At 34.5% G+C, this 16,936-nt stretch overlaps 1 protein-coding gene and 2 pseudogenes across 1 annotated transcript in view; 1 reads left to right on the forward strand and 2 right to left on the reverse strand.

Moving 5' to 3' along the window:
- LOC149576081 (peroxisome biogenesis protein 19-1-like) overlaps positions 1–1,303 on the forward strand; it is a 104,056-nt gene extending 102,753 nt beyond the window's left edge. Inside the window, exon 5 of the mRNA XM_089816270.1 lies at positions 838–1,303. Coding sequence (XP_089672396.1) covers positions 838–937 — 100 coding nt within the window. The 3' untranslated portion in view covers positions 938–1,303. The remainder of the gene's footprint in view (positions 1–837) is intronic.
- A 2,480-nt stretch (positions 1,304–3,783) lies between these two features.
- On the reverse strand, positions 3,784–5,985 carry LOC149576083 (uncharacterized; annotated as a pseudogene).
- A 730-nt stretch (positions 5,986–6,715) lies between these two features.
- Positions 6,716–13,723, reverse strand: LOC149576084 (polyadenylate-binding protein-interacting protein 7-like; annotated as a pseudogene).
- Positions 13,724–16,936: the final 3,213 nt, after the last annotated feature.

Genomic DNA, 16,936 nt, shown 5'->3' on the forward strand with positions numbered 1-16,936 from the left:
TAAGAGATTAAATCACAGTCTATAAAAACTTAGTAATTTTAAATTTTATGACAGTGAATTAAATATCAAATATTATTAATTTTTAGTTTTACCATAGTGAATTAAGAGTATATTAAATTAAAAAATATAAATAATTAGTTTTTTAACTAGTAAAAGTTATGAATATTTTCAAGTTTATTTCAATTCATTTAAATTAAATAAATAATTTATAAAGTTTTTAAGAGTCATAAATAATGTTTCTTTATATAGAATGATTTCCTATGGTTTGTATTTTTAAATGTTAATCTATTTTGATATTTTTATAGATATATTATTTATATTTTTAAAATATTAAATTTATATAAGGTGAATTTAATTTCGGATTTTTTTTTGACTTTTTTGCCTTGTCGAACTTCATCCGAATTTTGTAGTTGATGAACTTGAACTCAATCTCGAACTTTGTGATTTAGCTTAGTAGTATATTTAATCACATATTTAGTTGTATATCTGAGAGTTGATTTACTCACATATTTAGTAACATATTTAATCATATATTTGGTCACATTTTTAGTATATTTAATGTTTAGCGGTATATTTCGTAGCATTTCTAGTAGTATATTTGATCAAATATTTATTAGCATATTTAATAGTGTATTTGGTCATATAGGGCATGATGGAATTGAACCACCATCCATCTTCTTGTAAAGTAGGTGCTCTTCTATTGAGCTAGCACCCTTTAAAAATCGATCATACAATGTGTAATTTTCTACATTGTCTTGGTTCTTATCTTTTGAGTTCTTGTTATTTAATATACCGTCTAATTACTTATAGTTGAGCTTTTCTGTTTCATATATTTAGGTGGACAAGAAGCAACTGGGCATTTTTGAATGAGCCTCCACTGCCGAAAATGGAAGGAGTTGCACAAAAAAAAAAATTGCTCAGCATCATGTTGCTATGATTGGAGGCCAAAAGAAAGGCTTAACACCCATAGATGTAATGGAAAGCACATAGACAAGATGAGAACTTTGTATATACAAACTACATAAAGGATGTATGAATGTAAATATTAGATCGGTTACTATATGGCAGTCAATGATAGATATTGTGAAGTTGGGAGAACATTGTAAGACCATTAGTATTTGCACTATATTGGGCTACAATTTTGTGTGCTTGCATGGATAAACATGAAGAAAATAGTATTTGAGGTGACAACATGGATACAAATGATGAAAAGGATGTTTATGGGTGTTGGCAGGAAGGGGTTTAACTTCAACTTTATTTGGAATAAAATTTTATGGTATAAATCAGGATAGAATTGCAGATATTCACTGCATGAGTTGTAACAATTCTTTCATTACAACTACAAGTTTACAAAATACTTATTAGCATTGAAAATATGATTGCTTGCACTATTGCATTGACTGCATTATGTTCTTGTGGGCTTAGGTTACTATTTTCAGTATCAACACTTCTTGTTACCTATAAATATTTAACTTGCCCAATCAATTGATAGGCAAGATAAATACGAGCAAAAGATGAGAAAAACATCATCAATATGCCCACACAAAAATAAGGAAGACTTATAGAAAGATAAAAATTCAGGAAATCAATGATCTAAAGAGAGTTTGAGGATGGGTACACGCATAAACAATAAGGACAGTGTGTGCAATGTAAGTGTATGTTATATAGTATTACACCAGTACATGGGTACTTTGGGACTATAGGATGCCGGGGCGAGTTTCTGGGACGCAGAGAAAATGGGCCTCATTTTCGGGACGGTGGGGGGATGACAACAAGGGGAGGAGGAGCCATAGAGGGGTGTTGTATAGTATACATATAGAACTTGAAATGCTAGTTATGGAATGATGTTTTCGTATTTCACTAGAACATACCAAATTAAAATATTTGAACATAATAAAATTGCAACATGAATTAGAACCATTGCCATTCAACATAGTAACATATTACATACCCAATAGTAACATTAAAAAATCAAAAATTAAATAGAAATTCAAGTACACATCCCAAAATGGCAGAGGTGGGGGTGCTTGGGTACTCAAGTACCTAGTGCGGGAATATCTTAGGGACGGGTACTTCAAGGTTTGGGAGGGGGGTGCGAGTCTCCAGGTTACACTGATGTTACATATAATTCAAGAATTCTGGTAAGTAAATGCTTTTTATCCAACAAGATGAAAGAAGTTTCAATTTGTTAAATTAATAGTACATTTGAAAAGCAGCATAAATAAATGATATACAACCTATGCATCTGTAATTATCTAAAGAACATGTATTTCCCCTAACTTTGCTCGACAATACAAATTGCTGCTTTGAGGATTGGTGCAAAAGATGTTGGCCCTAATAGAAAAAGAAATACATGAAATACATTAGTAAATGACATAACTATATTCAATACCTACTGCATATGTGAACAATATAAATATGAACCCAATGAATCATTCTAGAAAGACATACTTTCTGAGCCCAAGACTTCAATACACAAGCGATTCTACATTTAGATTTTATCGTAAACATCAAAGCTTAATCAAATACAAATCCTTACTAATCAACAAGTTGCAGTTGGGGACTATTTCCTTGTATTATCTTAGTGCTTCTTCAAATCCATTGCATAAATTACCATTTGGATAGAAACTTTTTGGTGTAAATACATACTTTACTATTTACACTTACTTAAGTTTACTTAGGTTAATGCATTATTTTATTATTTTTATTTGTGAGACACTTAGGAGTTTGCACACCTTTTCAGTTGTCATGTAGACAACACAGGAGTACGCAACTCTATTTAAGCACATGGTGTTTACAACACTGTTTTGCGTGTCACACCCTTGTAGGTTTATCCTTACATCATTGCACTTACTTCCATGCTTAATGGAGGATAACCCATATCTGGTGGACATGTGCTTGGTTGTATGACACATCATGGTGCTAACTTCTATGCATTCTAGAAGCTCTCCTGAGGCCTTTATATTCAGGCACTCCTAGTGTACTCATGGATGAACAAGTTATTGAATACATTGTTATTCTAATCATATTCTCTCTCTCTCTCTCTCTCTCTCTCTCTCTCTCTCTCTTTGGTCTACTGTGTGCTTGTGTTTGAGTTCTTAGTTCCTGGGTGGATTTTGCCCTTAGGCAAATTCTTACAAAACTGAACACTTGCTGGTCATGAGTTGAAGTTGTACAATACAACACGAATGTATTGTTAGTGACATACATTTCACTTTGTCTCATGTGAACTCTGTAAAGTGTCATATGAAAATGAATTGGCAAGATAATATCAAAGAAGTTTGAAACTTACCATCCCCAAAACCAAAACATTGGATTAAGTTGTCCTCATTAAAAGTAGGCAAGGTCCATCCAATAACTGAAATTGCTTGTTCATAAGGATTTGTATTATCTCCAAGAAAAATTAAATCATTGACAGGGTAGAGGAAACCTGTTCACTCATTGCTTTTTGTGAAATCAATACCCATAATCAAGTTGGACAATTCGAGGCCAGCTTGTGCAAGAGCCTCAGTCACCTACAATAAATATAGAAGCAATCCAGAGTTATATTTTTTTGCAACAAGGTTTTACATAATCATTTTTAAAGATAGTAAATTTTAAGTGTATAGCAAACTTCTAAATTGCAAAATGTTGTAACATTGCAAATAAAACACCAAGTTTCTACATATATAGATACACGCATCATAAAGAAAAATAAAAAATAAAATACTTAACATATGACAATTTCATTCCAAAAATGTGAGATTTAGATGATTTCTACACTATAAATTTAGTTATTCATTGCTAAGGTAAAGTGACGACAAATTGTTGAACACTTTCATCAAGTCTTAATCATTGTAATGTAGGCAGAAAACTGGAACACTTTGCAACCCAATTTATTATTGTAAATTCTCTACTAATTGCTTCCCTTACTCCTGGATGTCTTACTTTCACAGACACTATCATAGACTTTACTTCATGACCTGGACTTAGAAATCTTAGCACAACCCTGTGTACATTAGCAATATCACCAAAAGCCATAGGCTTAATTTCAAAATCCTCAAATATATCTTGAAGCCTGTGACCAAAGGCACCTTCAACAGTCTTTTTAGTATGGGAAAATCCATGTGCTAGAGCCTTTGAATGCAGTTTTGCCATGTGATCACAAATATCTTTTGGAAACAAGTCTTGGTGTGTTACTGCCCATTGACCCCACTTAATGAAAGATGAACCAGCTCTTTCCAATGAGCAATGTAAAATGTGCATCCATAATTTCCTCCAAAAGCATCTACAAAGGGAGCCATTGCAACAACTAGAGCAAATTAAGTCATCAAGTAGTAAAGTATCTGTAGAAGTAACATTAATTTTTCCATGATGGCCTAGATAAATGAGATTAAAATGTTATATTTGTTATTTGCAAGGCTGCAACAAGAATTAAATGTCTGCATCGTGTTTGATTCAGCTAACACACTTTGTGCAAAGGAGGCCTATCCAATAATAATAGCTAAAACTCAAGAAGCGATATTTGATCTACAACATGTAAACCTCACAGAATGAGTATAGGTCAACTAATGCCATATGTCAATGAAAATCTTGTCCATGTAGATTGAGCCTAACAAGTTGTGCCAGTATTTTGGGCTAATATAGAAAACCCTTTCCAAGTTTGTGCCCCATAAAAACCTACTTTAAGTCTAGAAGAAATTAGAAGCATTTAAAGAGAACACTGTTTATAAGGATGTTTTCATACAACACCAAGTTTTTGTTCTACCCCACACAAGTATGGCTTGCGTTGAGAGCACTAAAGCTTGAAAATTTTCCCCAATAAATTAGGTTGAAGCAATTAGAAACCTGCAAACACCTAACTTTATTAGTATTTGAAGCAAAACTCACAACATAATTTTTGACAAATTTGTAAAATTATTTGAAAGAAATAAATTGATTATTTGCTTAGGGGACAAAAAAAAAGACCAAATATGAGAAAATAATGTATTTTGCAGAGCATTTTGTTCACTCTCATTTTTCTCCAATCATCAAACAAGAATTAATATTTAATATCTAGTTATACATGTTACTGATCAATGACATTGAAAATAAAGGTGTAAGAGGCTGTTTTTTTGGCATGAAACTTCAACAAAACTTTGACATGCTTGTGATAAGGCTTAAATAAAAAATTAAAATATTTAGTGAAAGATAAATGAAAAATATTTTACAGGAGCCCAAAAAGAGCAATAATAATCAAGTTGCTTGCACCAAAATAGAAAACTATTGATGGCAAAGCTGTTACACTAGTATATTTATTTTATTTGTGCTTTAAAGAGAAAGCACCTTAGAGATGGATGCAAGTATTCAAATTTCAAATCAGCCATCTAACACAATGTCTAAGAGAAAACCGGGTGAATTGCTGAGAGTATCTACATGATTAAGAAATAATTGTTTGATTCAAGATAAGGTTTCCCTAACATAAGAGTATGTTGTGTCCCCTTCTCTAATGGCCATTAGCCTGTTTTTCAAAAAAGCATTGGATGCTAAAGGGAAGCCAATTAAATTAAAAAAATTTGTTGTTTAATAGTAATTGAGTTCTAAATTAAAAGATTACTGATATTTAATTATATATAAAATCTATAATATATTAATAATAAGTGAATGAATAAAGTGTTACTAGATCCAAGGTACAAAAGGTGACTGAAAAAGGACACTATTTTATTTTTGAACTTTTGCGACAACGAAAAAAAAGAATATTATTCTCACAAAAAAGAGAGGAATGGTTTCAAAATGGGTATTTTTTAGTGTTCCACAGGGACGTGTCCCCTATGGATTTAGGGTTGTACCTGTACCGGCGATGAAATTGTGACGGATTTTGGCCGTCTCGAGTCGTTCCCTTTTTGGCAAATTCGAAAACGTCTCCAAAATGACCAATATTTTTGCCAGGAAACTTGGGGACGACCAACAATATCGAGGATAGTTTTGCCGTCCCCTATCTGTCCTCGAAATTGCTAGCCATCCCATTTTTTCCAGCCAATCCAGTAAAGGCAAAATGACCCCCAAATTTTTTTTTTTTTTTTCTAATTTTTGCTGTCCGCACGACCCCTAGTCATCTTAAAGACAAATAAAATATGCAACCCATATTTGGTCCATTAAAACACTAACTCTTCTAATTAATTTTAGATTTGGCATACTTGCTAAGAGAAAGAAAAAAAACATAAGAGCAATAGCAACAGTGAGGAAATATTGTGTTTAGTGAGGAAAGCTTGCTTTAGTATTTACTAAATGTTTTAGTTGGACTTCTCTTTACTTCATTCTAATTTCAACATGATACTTGGAGCCTTTAGGCATTTTTATTTTTGCTATATATGTATGTGATATTGTTATAATGGAAGTACTTGGTATTTGTCATTTGATAATATTCCATGTATTGATCTTCTAAAATGTTTATGGTGAATGGTTTATCAATGTTATGATATGCATATTTGAATTCTATCTCTATATATAAAAAAAGCCCTTATGTTTTTAATTGCCGTCCCCTGAAGTCTTGTCCCCAAAATTTTGGCTTCAACCTGCACCCGTATTGAAAAACACGTCTTCATCCCAGAAACTCCGTGGAGCATAGGTATTTTTGCTCATTTAAACAATTTAGTTTCCAAAGAACAAATGTGCATTCTTCTTTCTTTCCCAAGGATAGAAAACCCTCGGTATTGCTAGTTTCAAGACAAAAACCCTCCTAGCCTTTACTGCAATTCTAATCAAGAATAGCCAATCTACTCCATTCAAAAGAGAACAAATGTGCATTCTTCTTTCTTTCCCAAGGATAGAAAATCCTTGGTATTGCTAGTTTCAAGACAAAAGCCCTCCTAGCCTTTACTACAATTCTAAAAAAGAATAGCCAATGTACTCCATTCAAAAGGTTTATATGATTGCCAAAGTATTCCATTTTGCACATAATTAGTATCATAATATTTAGCTTTTTTTGGAGAGACTTGTCAGTCTATAGGCCATACTATTGATAATTGTTGGAAGTTGCACTATTCTTCATTGTAGGTGGATGAGCTTCATTTTTTTTCCAGCCCCTATTCACATGATTTGGAGGTTGTACTATCTTTGATAAAGGCTGTATAGCTGGTGAATATTTGTGATTGTTAGGCTATACAATGTGCTGGCCATACTTGTTATTTGAGGATTTAAAAAAAAATTTAAATCACAAAAACTAGAATGATGTTGAAGCAGATTTTGTCATTTTTTACTTAGCCATTAACTTGTCATACTAACCTGCAGCACAATTGTACAATTTCAAATCTAAATTACAACTTTTGTGAGGTTGTACTTGGTCAAAATTGGTCTCTACTAGTTTGTAAGGAAGTTTCAACTTATTGTTTGGTCAAATTTTGAGATAAAAATTATATTGAATTCAGATAAAAACTCTACTTCCTATGCTACCATTAGGATTGAATATTAGTGATGCTCAAAAAGAAAGAATTGACTAGCTTCAACCCTTAGATGAAATGTGGCAAGAAGCTCTTTTCCATGTAATGACAGTTCAAAAAATAGTGTGCTCTTTGACATGATTATTTTAGTTAGGAGATTAGGCACTTGTATTATTCTAGGTTTTAAGATTTCAAGGGTTGGAGAAATGGAAGTAGACCCCTAGTACCATACTATGAAAAAGGTTGGAGCTCAAAACTTGCAATTGGTGAATTTTCCTAGCAAGCCCTAGGCGGGTCAAGTGTGAATCCGACTACAAAGAGGACACAAAATGAGCCCAGTAAATGCATGGGAAAGAAGATCAAGTCCTAATTTATTTTGAATGTGAATGAGCATTGAGTGGAGGTCCTTGCATAGCACTAGGTATTTTCACAAATCAGTTTAAGGGAGTTATAAGATCATTTCTTGTCGACAACCTCGATAAGCCTTAAAACCCTCAAAACCCTCAATTTTTGGAAACTGTGATGTACGGATAAGGTCAAGAGTCCAAACCACAAAAATCTTATGCAAAATCCAAATGGGTGTCATGAATGGAAGTTAGTTTGATACGTTATTAAGAAAATTTGCAAGTTAATGTCCAACAACCTTAGAGGGAGGGCTAATTGCTCAAAAAGGGCTACAAGGGAGTATACAACCAGTGAGGAAAACAATAGAGAAAAGGAGCTTGGAAATGCTTTGATATGTTATTCTAGGTCAAGATTGATTAGTTAATGGCATGAGTACCTCCCTATAATGGTAGGTAAGTAGAAGATCGAGACTTGGTAAGCGAGTCATGGAAAACTAGAGGAATGGGAAAGAAATCAATTTGATTTTGTTAGAGGGCCTCATCTTAAGTATGAAAAGAGTGCATTCTTAGGGTTTGGTCATGGCTAAGGGAGTCTAATAGACTTGACAAGAAGCTAAGAAGGGTGATTGAAAAGATCCATTGATTTCACATCAAATAGTTTTCTCTAGAATAATAAAAAACAACTAGGCTAAAGTTACAATCAAAGAAAGGTTCTACTACTTTTATATAAATCATATGGATAGAATATAAAAAGAATTAGAGACTTCATATTTCAAAGGAACAACAATACTAACTCCAAATTAAGCACTAAATACTATTTGGTTAGTATTAGAAGAATAGAAAGGTTCTCTATTATTTTGCACTAAAAAAGTTATATAAAAAAGCAATTTAATTTTTGGACATTAAAAAATTGATGTGGTTATCTTTTAAGTAAAATGAAGCATTTGGACAACAATAATATTATTCTTACAAACAAGCAATATGGAGTTGTAGTTCTACTTAATGGTAAAAAAATTTGGGAGTGTAATACTTGCTCAAAGTATGCATTTGAGCATGGGCATGGTCTTGAGCCTCCTTTCTAAGATTTGAATATATGTTTGTTACCATATCAAAATATGCCACAACCATGCATCAGTAAAAGAACAATCTCAACAATAAGCATCCATATATGCCAAAAGGCTGATTCATGAAGAGGAATGCAAAATTTTCAAATTTGAAGACAAGTAGGGTCAAAATATTACCCACTGCATCTCCAGTTTCAAGCCATAGTTGTGGAGTTTTCCTTAATAGAATATCGCATCCTATCTCCATTAACTACTATGCTATTTTCTACGAATGATCCCATAGAGGCCTGAGAGTTTCTACCTATTTCCATATTTACATCCATTGCACTATTTCTATTAGATTTCCACTATCCCAAATGATTAGATGTATTTTTTCTGACTATTGTAGCAAAATTGGTGGCAGATATAGAATTACCATTAGTATTAAACCCACTTAAGAATAACTTATTCCCCTCCTCTCTTTTGTATGTACTCACTACTTGTTGGATGTCGTCTTCTATAAACTATGTCAAATTATTCAACATTTCAACATTGGATAGTATAGGAAAGTCTGTGCTAGTAAGTTTCAGGAAAGAAGAGGACTTTGCGAAAAAGGAGCTATGTGGAAGGGTGTCTTCTTGAATATGCAATAAAAAGGGGTAAACAGTACAATGCCCCTTTCTTATTTATCATAAAAAATGGAAAAAATAAATCACTAACAGGCAAAAAGAACCTATAAATGCCGTTGAAACAATTTTCAATAGTAGTAATGAGAGTTTTATTGGGGCCCTCACCTATTAAATATTGTAAGAATTTGCCTAGGGCAATAATTCAATGCCAAGATCAAGAGCTTAGTAGATATCACCAGAGAGACAAATAGTGATCAAATGAGAATCTCAATAATGATCAAGATGATAGTGGATATCAAATAAATACACACTAGAAGTGCTTGTATATAAAGACAACTAGAATGACTAGGAGTCAACAAAGAGATAAGGATTATAACTCAACACATGTCCACCAAAGGTGGATTATCCTCCATTGAGCACATGAGTTTGTGTGATGATGAAAGGATAAGTTTCCATAGGTGTATCTCTTAAAGAGATGTTGTAGACACCATGTGCTCTAATAAGTTGTTAACTCCCGTGTTCTCAAGAAGACAACTCATATGACTATGCATATTCTTAAGTAAATTTAAGTGTAATAATAATTAATTATTTACACTAACACCCCCTCATATGTGCAATTTAGGGGAATGCACTTAAGCTCACAGAAGCTAGATGATAATGCAAGATGGGTCCCGACTACTAGGACATGTTATGTACCCATGTACAAATGCAATGTTCTACATATAATGCGATGCAATGCAATCTCTTTGAAAATGGGGAAAGAGGGAAAACCTCATGGGAAAAACCTCCTCCAAAAAGAGAGTTAAGTATAATAAAGAAGAGAAGAGTCATGTGACTCCCCCTGGTGAAAAATCTCGCACCCCTAAGAGATCTCGCAAATGAAGATACTTGACTTCAGTGAAGGGCTTGGTGAACATATCTGCAATCTGTTGTTCTATAGGACAATACTGCAATGCAATGACTTGCACATGAATCAACTCTTTGATGTAGTGCATATGAACCTCAATGTGTTTTGTGCATTGATGCTACACTTGATGTTTTGAGATTTCAATGGCGCTCTGATTATCACAATTTATGACTATGGGTCTACGTATGTCAAAACCAAACTCCTTCAGAATATGCTGTAACCAAATAGCTTCTGTAGCCACAGTGACAGTTCCTCGATACTCAGCCTCAGTAGATGAAAGAGCAACAGTATTCTACTTTTTACTCTGCCAACAAATGGGGCTGAAACCAAGATGAAACATGTATCCTAAAGTGCTTTTACGAGAATCAAGATCCCTTGCATAGTCTGAGTTTGTATAACCCACTAATTGTAGTCCAGTACTATCTGCATAACATATCCCATATGTATGTGTACCCTGGATATAGTGTAAGATGCATTTGGCTGCCTTCCAGTGAAGTTCATGTGGCTCTTGCATGAAGCTAGAAACCATGCCAACTATAAATGATATGTTAGGGCATGTATGTTTCAAGTAGATGAGACTTTCAACCAATTGTCTATACAAAGTAGCATCAACAAGTGGAGTGGAACACTTTGCTTCTAACTTAACACGTGAAAGAAATGGAGTAGATGCAGACTTGCAGTCACTCATGTGAAATCAAGCAAGTAGATCAAGAGCATATTTGGGTTGAGATAATGTTATCCCTGATGAAGATTGTTGTATCTCAATACCAAGGAAATAATGAAGTAGATCGAAGTCTATCATGGAAAATCTATCCTACAAAGTAGACTTGACACTATCAATGATGGATGTTGTACTACATGTAATGATTACATGTTTTACATAAAGCACAAGTATCAAGTGAGAATCATCCTGGTGAAGAATGTAGACATTCGAATTTGAATGACATCTTGTGAACCCTGTTGAGAGAAAGAAAGAATCCATCTTGGAATACCAAGCTCTTGGAGCTTGTTTTAGTCCATAGATAGACTTTTTCAACTTGCAAACCAAAGTAGAATCTTGAATGAAACCCTGTGGCTGCTCCATATAAATCTCCTCATAAAGATCACCATTCAAGAATGCACTCTTCACATCCATCTGATGAGCAACCCATCTCTAAGTTGTAGGTATAGCTAGTGTCAAACAAATGGAGTTCATTTTCACAGCTGGGGCAAAGGTCTCAGTGTAGTCAATACCAGACACTTGAGAGAAACCTTTTGCAACAAGTCTTGCCTTATACTTATCAATACTTCCATCCGCTGCAAACTTGGTCCGATAGATCCACTTACATTGAACCAATTTTCTTCCCTTAGGAAGAGAGACTAAGTCCCACGTGTCGTTTATCATAAGAGAATTGTATTCTTCCTCCGTTGTTGTATCCCATTCTGGAATTCCTAAAGCTTCTTTGAATGATTGAGGTTCAGAAGCAACTGCAATATAAGCATGAGGGAGTGAGTTGTGTGTGATCTTGTCCTCCTAGTATTTGAAGGATTCCCTACCAATGATCCTGCTGCATCTAATGTCTGCTGTGCCCATTTTGGTCTAGTGGAAGAAGATGTAGAATTAGAAGGCATTTCTTCAACCTCATTTGTCTGTTGCCTCTGTTTGGGTCGTGGACGAACATCTTCCAAGTCACTGTCATCACTGTCACTCTCTTCAATGGAGGAAGAAGGAGGAGTTGAAGAAGTAAAGCTTGGACAAATTTCTTCAAAGTGTACACTCCTCTCATAGAAAATTTCACGTGTCTTTGGATCCATCAATTTGTAGGCTTTATGAGAGTCTGCATAACCAACAAAGATGCAAGGTTTACTTTGAGGTTCTAATGCCTTGTGTTTCTGTGGAGGTACTCATGACCATGCTGGACAACCAAAGACTCTAAAATGCTTTACAATATGCTTCCTTCCATTCCAAGCTTCAAAAGGAGTTAAACCATCCAAAGCTTTATGAGGATTCCTATTTTGGATGTAGTTTGCACAATTCATTGCTTTAGCCCAAAAAACTTGATCAAGAGACTTATGTAGTAGCATGCAAGTGGTCATCTCCTCGAGGGTTTTGTTCTTCCTTTTTGCAACACCATTCTACTGTGGAGTGTATGGTACTGAATACTGAAGGTCAATTCCCTCTTGAGTACAAAAATCTATAAGTCTTGAGTTCACATACTCCCTTCCATTAGCTGTTCGAAGAACTTTGATGGCTTTCTCTGACTACTTTTCTACTTGAGCCTTGAAGATGAGAAATCGTTCAAACACTTCACTCCTATGAGCCATGAAGAATAACCAGTATAGCGAGAATAGTCATCAATGAAGGTGAGTGCATAGTGAGACTTTCCAAATGACGACACTAGAAATGGGCCGCCACATCACTATGAACTAGATCAAGAACACTTTGTGCTCTCCAAGACTTCCCCTTGTCAAATATTTTGTCTGGATGCTTCCCAAGTGTGCAATTTGAACAAACACCATCTGAGAACTGGACTTGAGGTAGATCATGAACCATGTTCTTGCTGCTAAGCTGTTGAAGATACCTGTAGTTGAGATGTCCAAACCTCTCATGCCACAATTTGCTTTCTATATTTGAATGAATTAACAAGGCTTGTGCATTAGATTTAGGCACAAAGGAAGAGAAAGTGTAAAGCCTTGAATCATGTTTAGCTTCACTTATTGCAACCATAGAATCATCTTTGATGCTTTTCACAACAACTAAATCTAGAAGAAATTCAACCTTGTTTCCACCTCCATAGTGAGTGATTTGGTAGACTGAAAGAAGGTTGGAGGTAAGATTAGGAACATAGAGAACATCCTTGAATGCTGCACTTTCCATCTCAACTTCACCTTTTTGTTCAACTTCTACTTTAGTATCATCCCCTACAAAGATGTGAGGTACCTCTGAAGGTTTCATTGAAGAAAAATCTCTCTTTGAACCCATGTGATGTGTGGCACTTGAGTCAATAATCCATTCCCCTTGATTGACAATGTGTGTGAGTAAAGCTTGCCCTTTGCTCTTAGAATCTAAAGATGAAGACCCCTTTTCCTTATAAGAATTAGGCAATGGAACATTGTGCTTCTTCACAATGTTTTTGAATTCATCATTCTGCTTGTGATAACAATCATGTTCATCATGACCAATTCTTTTACAGTAGGCACACTTCTTTTCTTGATTATTGTTTTCCTTTTTGTTGATATTAGGAGAAAACTTGCCTTGTTGTTGATTTGATTTAGGTGGTGAATTTTCTGTGTCCCCTTGTGTGTTATCTTTCCTCTTCTTCTTTTTACCCTTGCCTTTGTTTGAACTTCCACTGTTTGGATTTTTGGAGCTCTCATTATTAGCCACTAATGCCTTAGACTTTGAGGACTTGAGAATCCCCATTGTTATCAACATAGCTTGTTCATTTTCTAACAACTAGGCATATTCATCAAAAGTGAGTTTCTGATAAGAAGCCCCTAAGGTTTCCTTTGAGGTGTTGAAAGTAGAGACAAATGTGGAGTAGTCTGATGGCAGCTTATTCTGAATTAGATAAATCAACCTGTAATCCTTAATGGGACTACCACAATCATCAAGTTTTGTTCTCAACTCATTCACCTTAATGATAAAATCTTGGATGTAATCAAAGTTCTTAGGATCTAGGGAGATAAGTTCATCTTCAATCTTGTAGACATCCTCCTTAGTCACTTTCCCATATAGCTTTTTAAGGGCATCCTAAGTTTCCTTGGATGTATCATATTTTATGATCTAATAAAGGATCTTGTCATCAACCCTTAACCTAAGGATTCCTAGGGCTTTTCTATCTGCTAATTCCCAAGCACAGATATCACTCTGAGTTACTTTATCACCTGTGGGTTTAGGAAGAGATCCATCTACATAGTGAGAAACTTCTTCATTCATTAATTCACACCATTTTTAACTGACCATGTGGTATAATTATGTGGTGTTAATTTTGGAACCTTAATGTTTCCCATAATACAAGGAAAGAAAGATAACAAGAAGAAGAAATGAACACAACACCAAGAGACCCTCCCCCTCCCCCCCCTTTTTCACTCAATCAAAGAACCCCCCTAAATGAATGCTTTACATACTTTATACTTAGTGCGATTACAACAGCCACTTGCCAATTTTGGGCCAAAGTGGAACTCTGATTTTTGAGATTTACAACTGAAAATATGAAGCTATATAAGACTCAATAAGATAAGGCACAAGATCTCTTAAGGATCTAATTAATTACAAGTGCCAAAAAAGGCCAAAAAATGACCAAATCTTGAAAGCACTATGTCTACTCAAAATTACTCCAAACTAATACCAAATTTGGAAAGTAAATAGAAAATTATGCACTTAAAAAAAAATAGCACCTGAATATGTGTCCATATGAGCTCGAACGAAGCCTTTGAAGTTTTAAAAATTAGGATTGACAATTTTTAGAAAAATTCAAGAACAAAGATCATAAACAACCTTGAACAATGTGTAGATCATGAAATTTTACCCCAAAACAAAAAAAAATGCTCGAAAAAAGGAGTTCGTATAAGGGAGATATTGTTGTTTGAAAATCACCTCTGTAATTATTTTTCCTAAATCACCACCATCGCACCTCCAAAAATCAAATGACTCTAGATTTCACCTTAGATGTCCGATTTTGATGAAACAAAAGTCAATTTGGGGTTTTTTTGACCTTCTAAATGTGATACCAATATCTGATTTATACCAGCAAGCTCCAATCTTGACCTGCAAAAAAAATCTTTCCAATGGCAATGAAACTCCTATGGCTCTGATACCATGTAAGAATTTGGTATAGCTTGGATACCATGTAAGAATTTTCCTAAGGCAATAATTCAACAGAAAGATCAAGAAGCTCAGTAGATAGCACAAGAAAGACAAATAATGATCAAATGAGAATCTCAATAATGATCAAGATGATAGTGGATATCATATTAATACACACTAGAAGTTCCTGTATATAAAGGCAATTAGAATGACTAGGAGTTAGCAAAGAGATAAGGATTACAACTCAACACATGTTCACCAAAGGTGGATTACCCTCCATTGAGCACAAGAGTTTGTGTGATGATGAGAGGATAAGTTTATATAGGTGTATCTCATAAAGAGATATTGTAGACACCACATGTTCTAATAAGTTGCTAACTCCTATGTTGTCAACAAGACAACTCATATGACTATGCATATTCCTAAGTAAACTTAAGTAAAGTGTAATAATAATTAATTATTTACACTAACAAATATCACCACAAAATACATACAAGAATTTGTAAATAAAAGAACAAAAGCAACTTTAGTGCTAAATCTAATAAGTCAATCAATTACAAAATAATAAGAATTTAAAAAACACTCCCAACCCAAATGGCAACTAAAATGATCATATTGTGGCGTTGTTAACCCTATGCAAAAGATCCATGCTCACTACTTTGTGGTCCTCACTCTTTTCAACCTTTCAACCTTAGCATCTATGACTATTAGCACCCCTGCCATAGCTTCGAGCAAGCTTATCCCCATTGCCATCATGATGCTTGATTGGAATAATTATACAAATTTTCTTAGCAACCACTAGTCGAAAAAGGAAGATAAAACTAATAAGGAAGCTCCAATTGCCCCCCTTGTTCATGATCAAAAGGAATTAATCACCAAGGCTAGATCTCTACAGAAATCCAATAGCTCCTCTTCTAGTTGATACAACTGAATTCAATCCCTTAATATACTAATTTCCTCATACACACAGACCATAAGTCTCAAGTAAATTTGCTTCACCGCTCAGGAAGACAACACCATTGCTGTAGTCTGTGCTGCAAAAATTGGGAGCACTAACCCAATAATCCATTCCTTAATAGCTTGCTTTTGCATAATGTCTTCCAAATTTAGAATGAAATCAACAACAATGCTACTCAGTACTCCTCTATCTATGGTATTCGTTATGCCCTCAAGCCCCATCCTTTAGGGTTTCTACATTTGGACATGTAAACACTACTTTCAACCTTTGAGCATAGACAACACCATGATAGAACATGTGTCTATTCCTCCTCTACATCCATTACCTAGCTATATTGAAGGTGTCTATCAGACTCACAATGCAGTGATGATAGAGAGAGACCTATATACAAATACCCAAAAAAGCCAAGAAAGCTTTCTTAAAACATAACAATGCTTCTAGATGTGTCAAGAAAGCCATTTTCATGTTTAGGGCTACATACTCATTGTGAAAGTGCTCCTCAACCAATTAAATTCTTAGCCAAACAATTTTAAAAAGAAATATTAAAGGCCTACATCCTTCAAATGGGTCCTACTTCTCCCATATGAACTGGAAAATTAGAGAAGACCAAAGAATTGAACTGCTCTTAGACCTCCAATCAATCACTAATTTTTGTTATAGGATTCAACTCACTTCTAAGCTTGCTAGAGACTTTGCTTTCTATTTTACACTCTCAAAAACAATGAGGAAAAAGAATACCATAAAATACTTATAGGGCTCTAGCACCATGTCCAATAAACTTTTGAATTTCAAGCACTAAGAAAACATCTTGGGAAACCAAGCAATCACCCTCACCTTCCACATTTAGCTTCTTGCAACACACAAAGTGC

Source organism: Cupressus sempervirens, chromosome 1 (assembly GCF_028749045.1).
Source record: "Cupressus sempervirens isolate cs-2001-9-10 chromosome 1, ASM2874904v1, whole genome shotgun sequence".
NCBI classification, from domain to species: domain Eukaryota; kingdom Viridiplantae; phylum Streptophyta; class Pinopsida; order Cupressales; family Cupressaceae; genus Cupressus; species Cupressus sempervirens.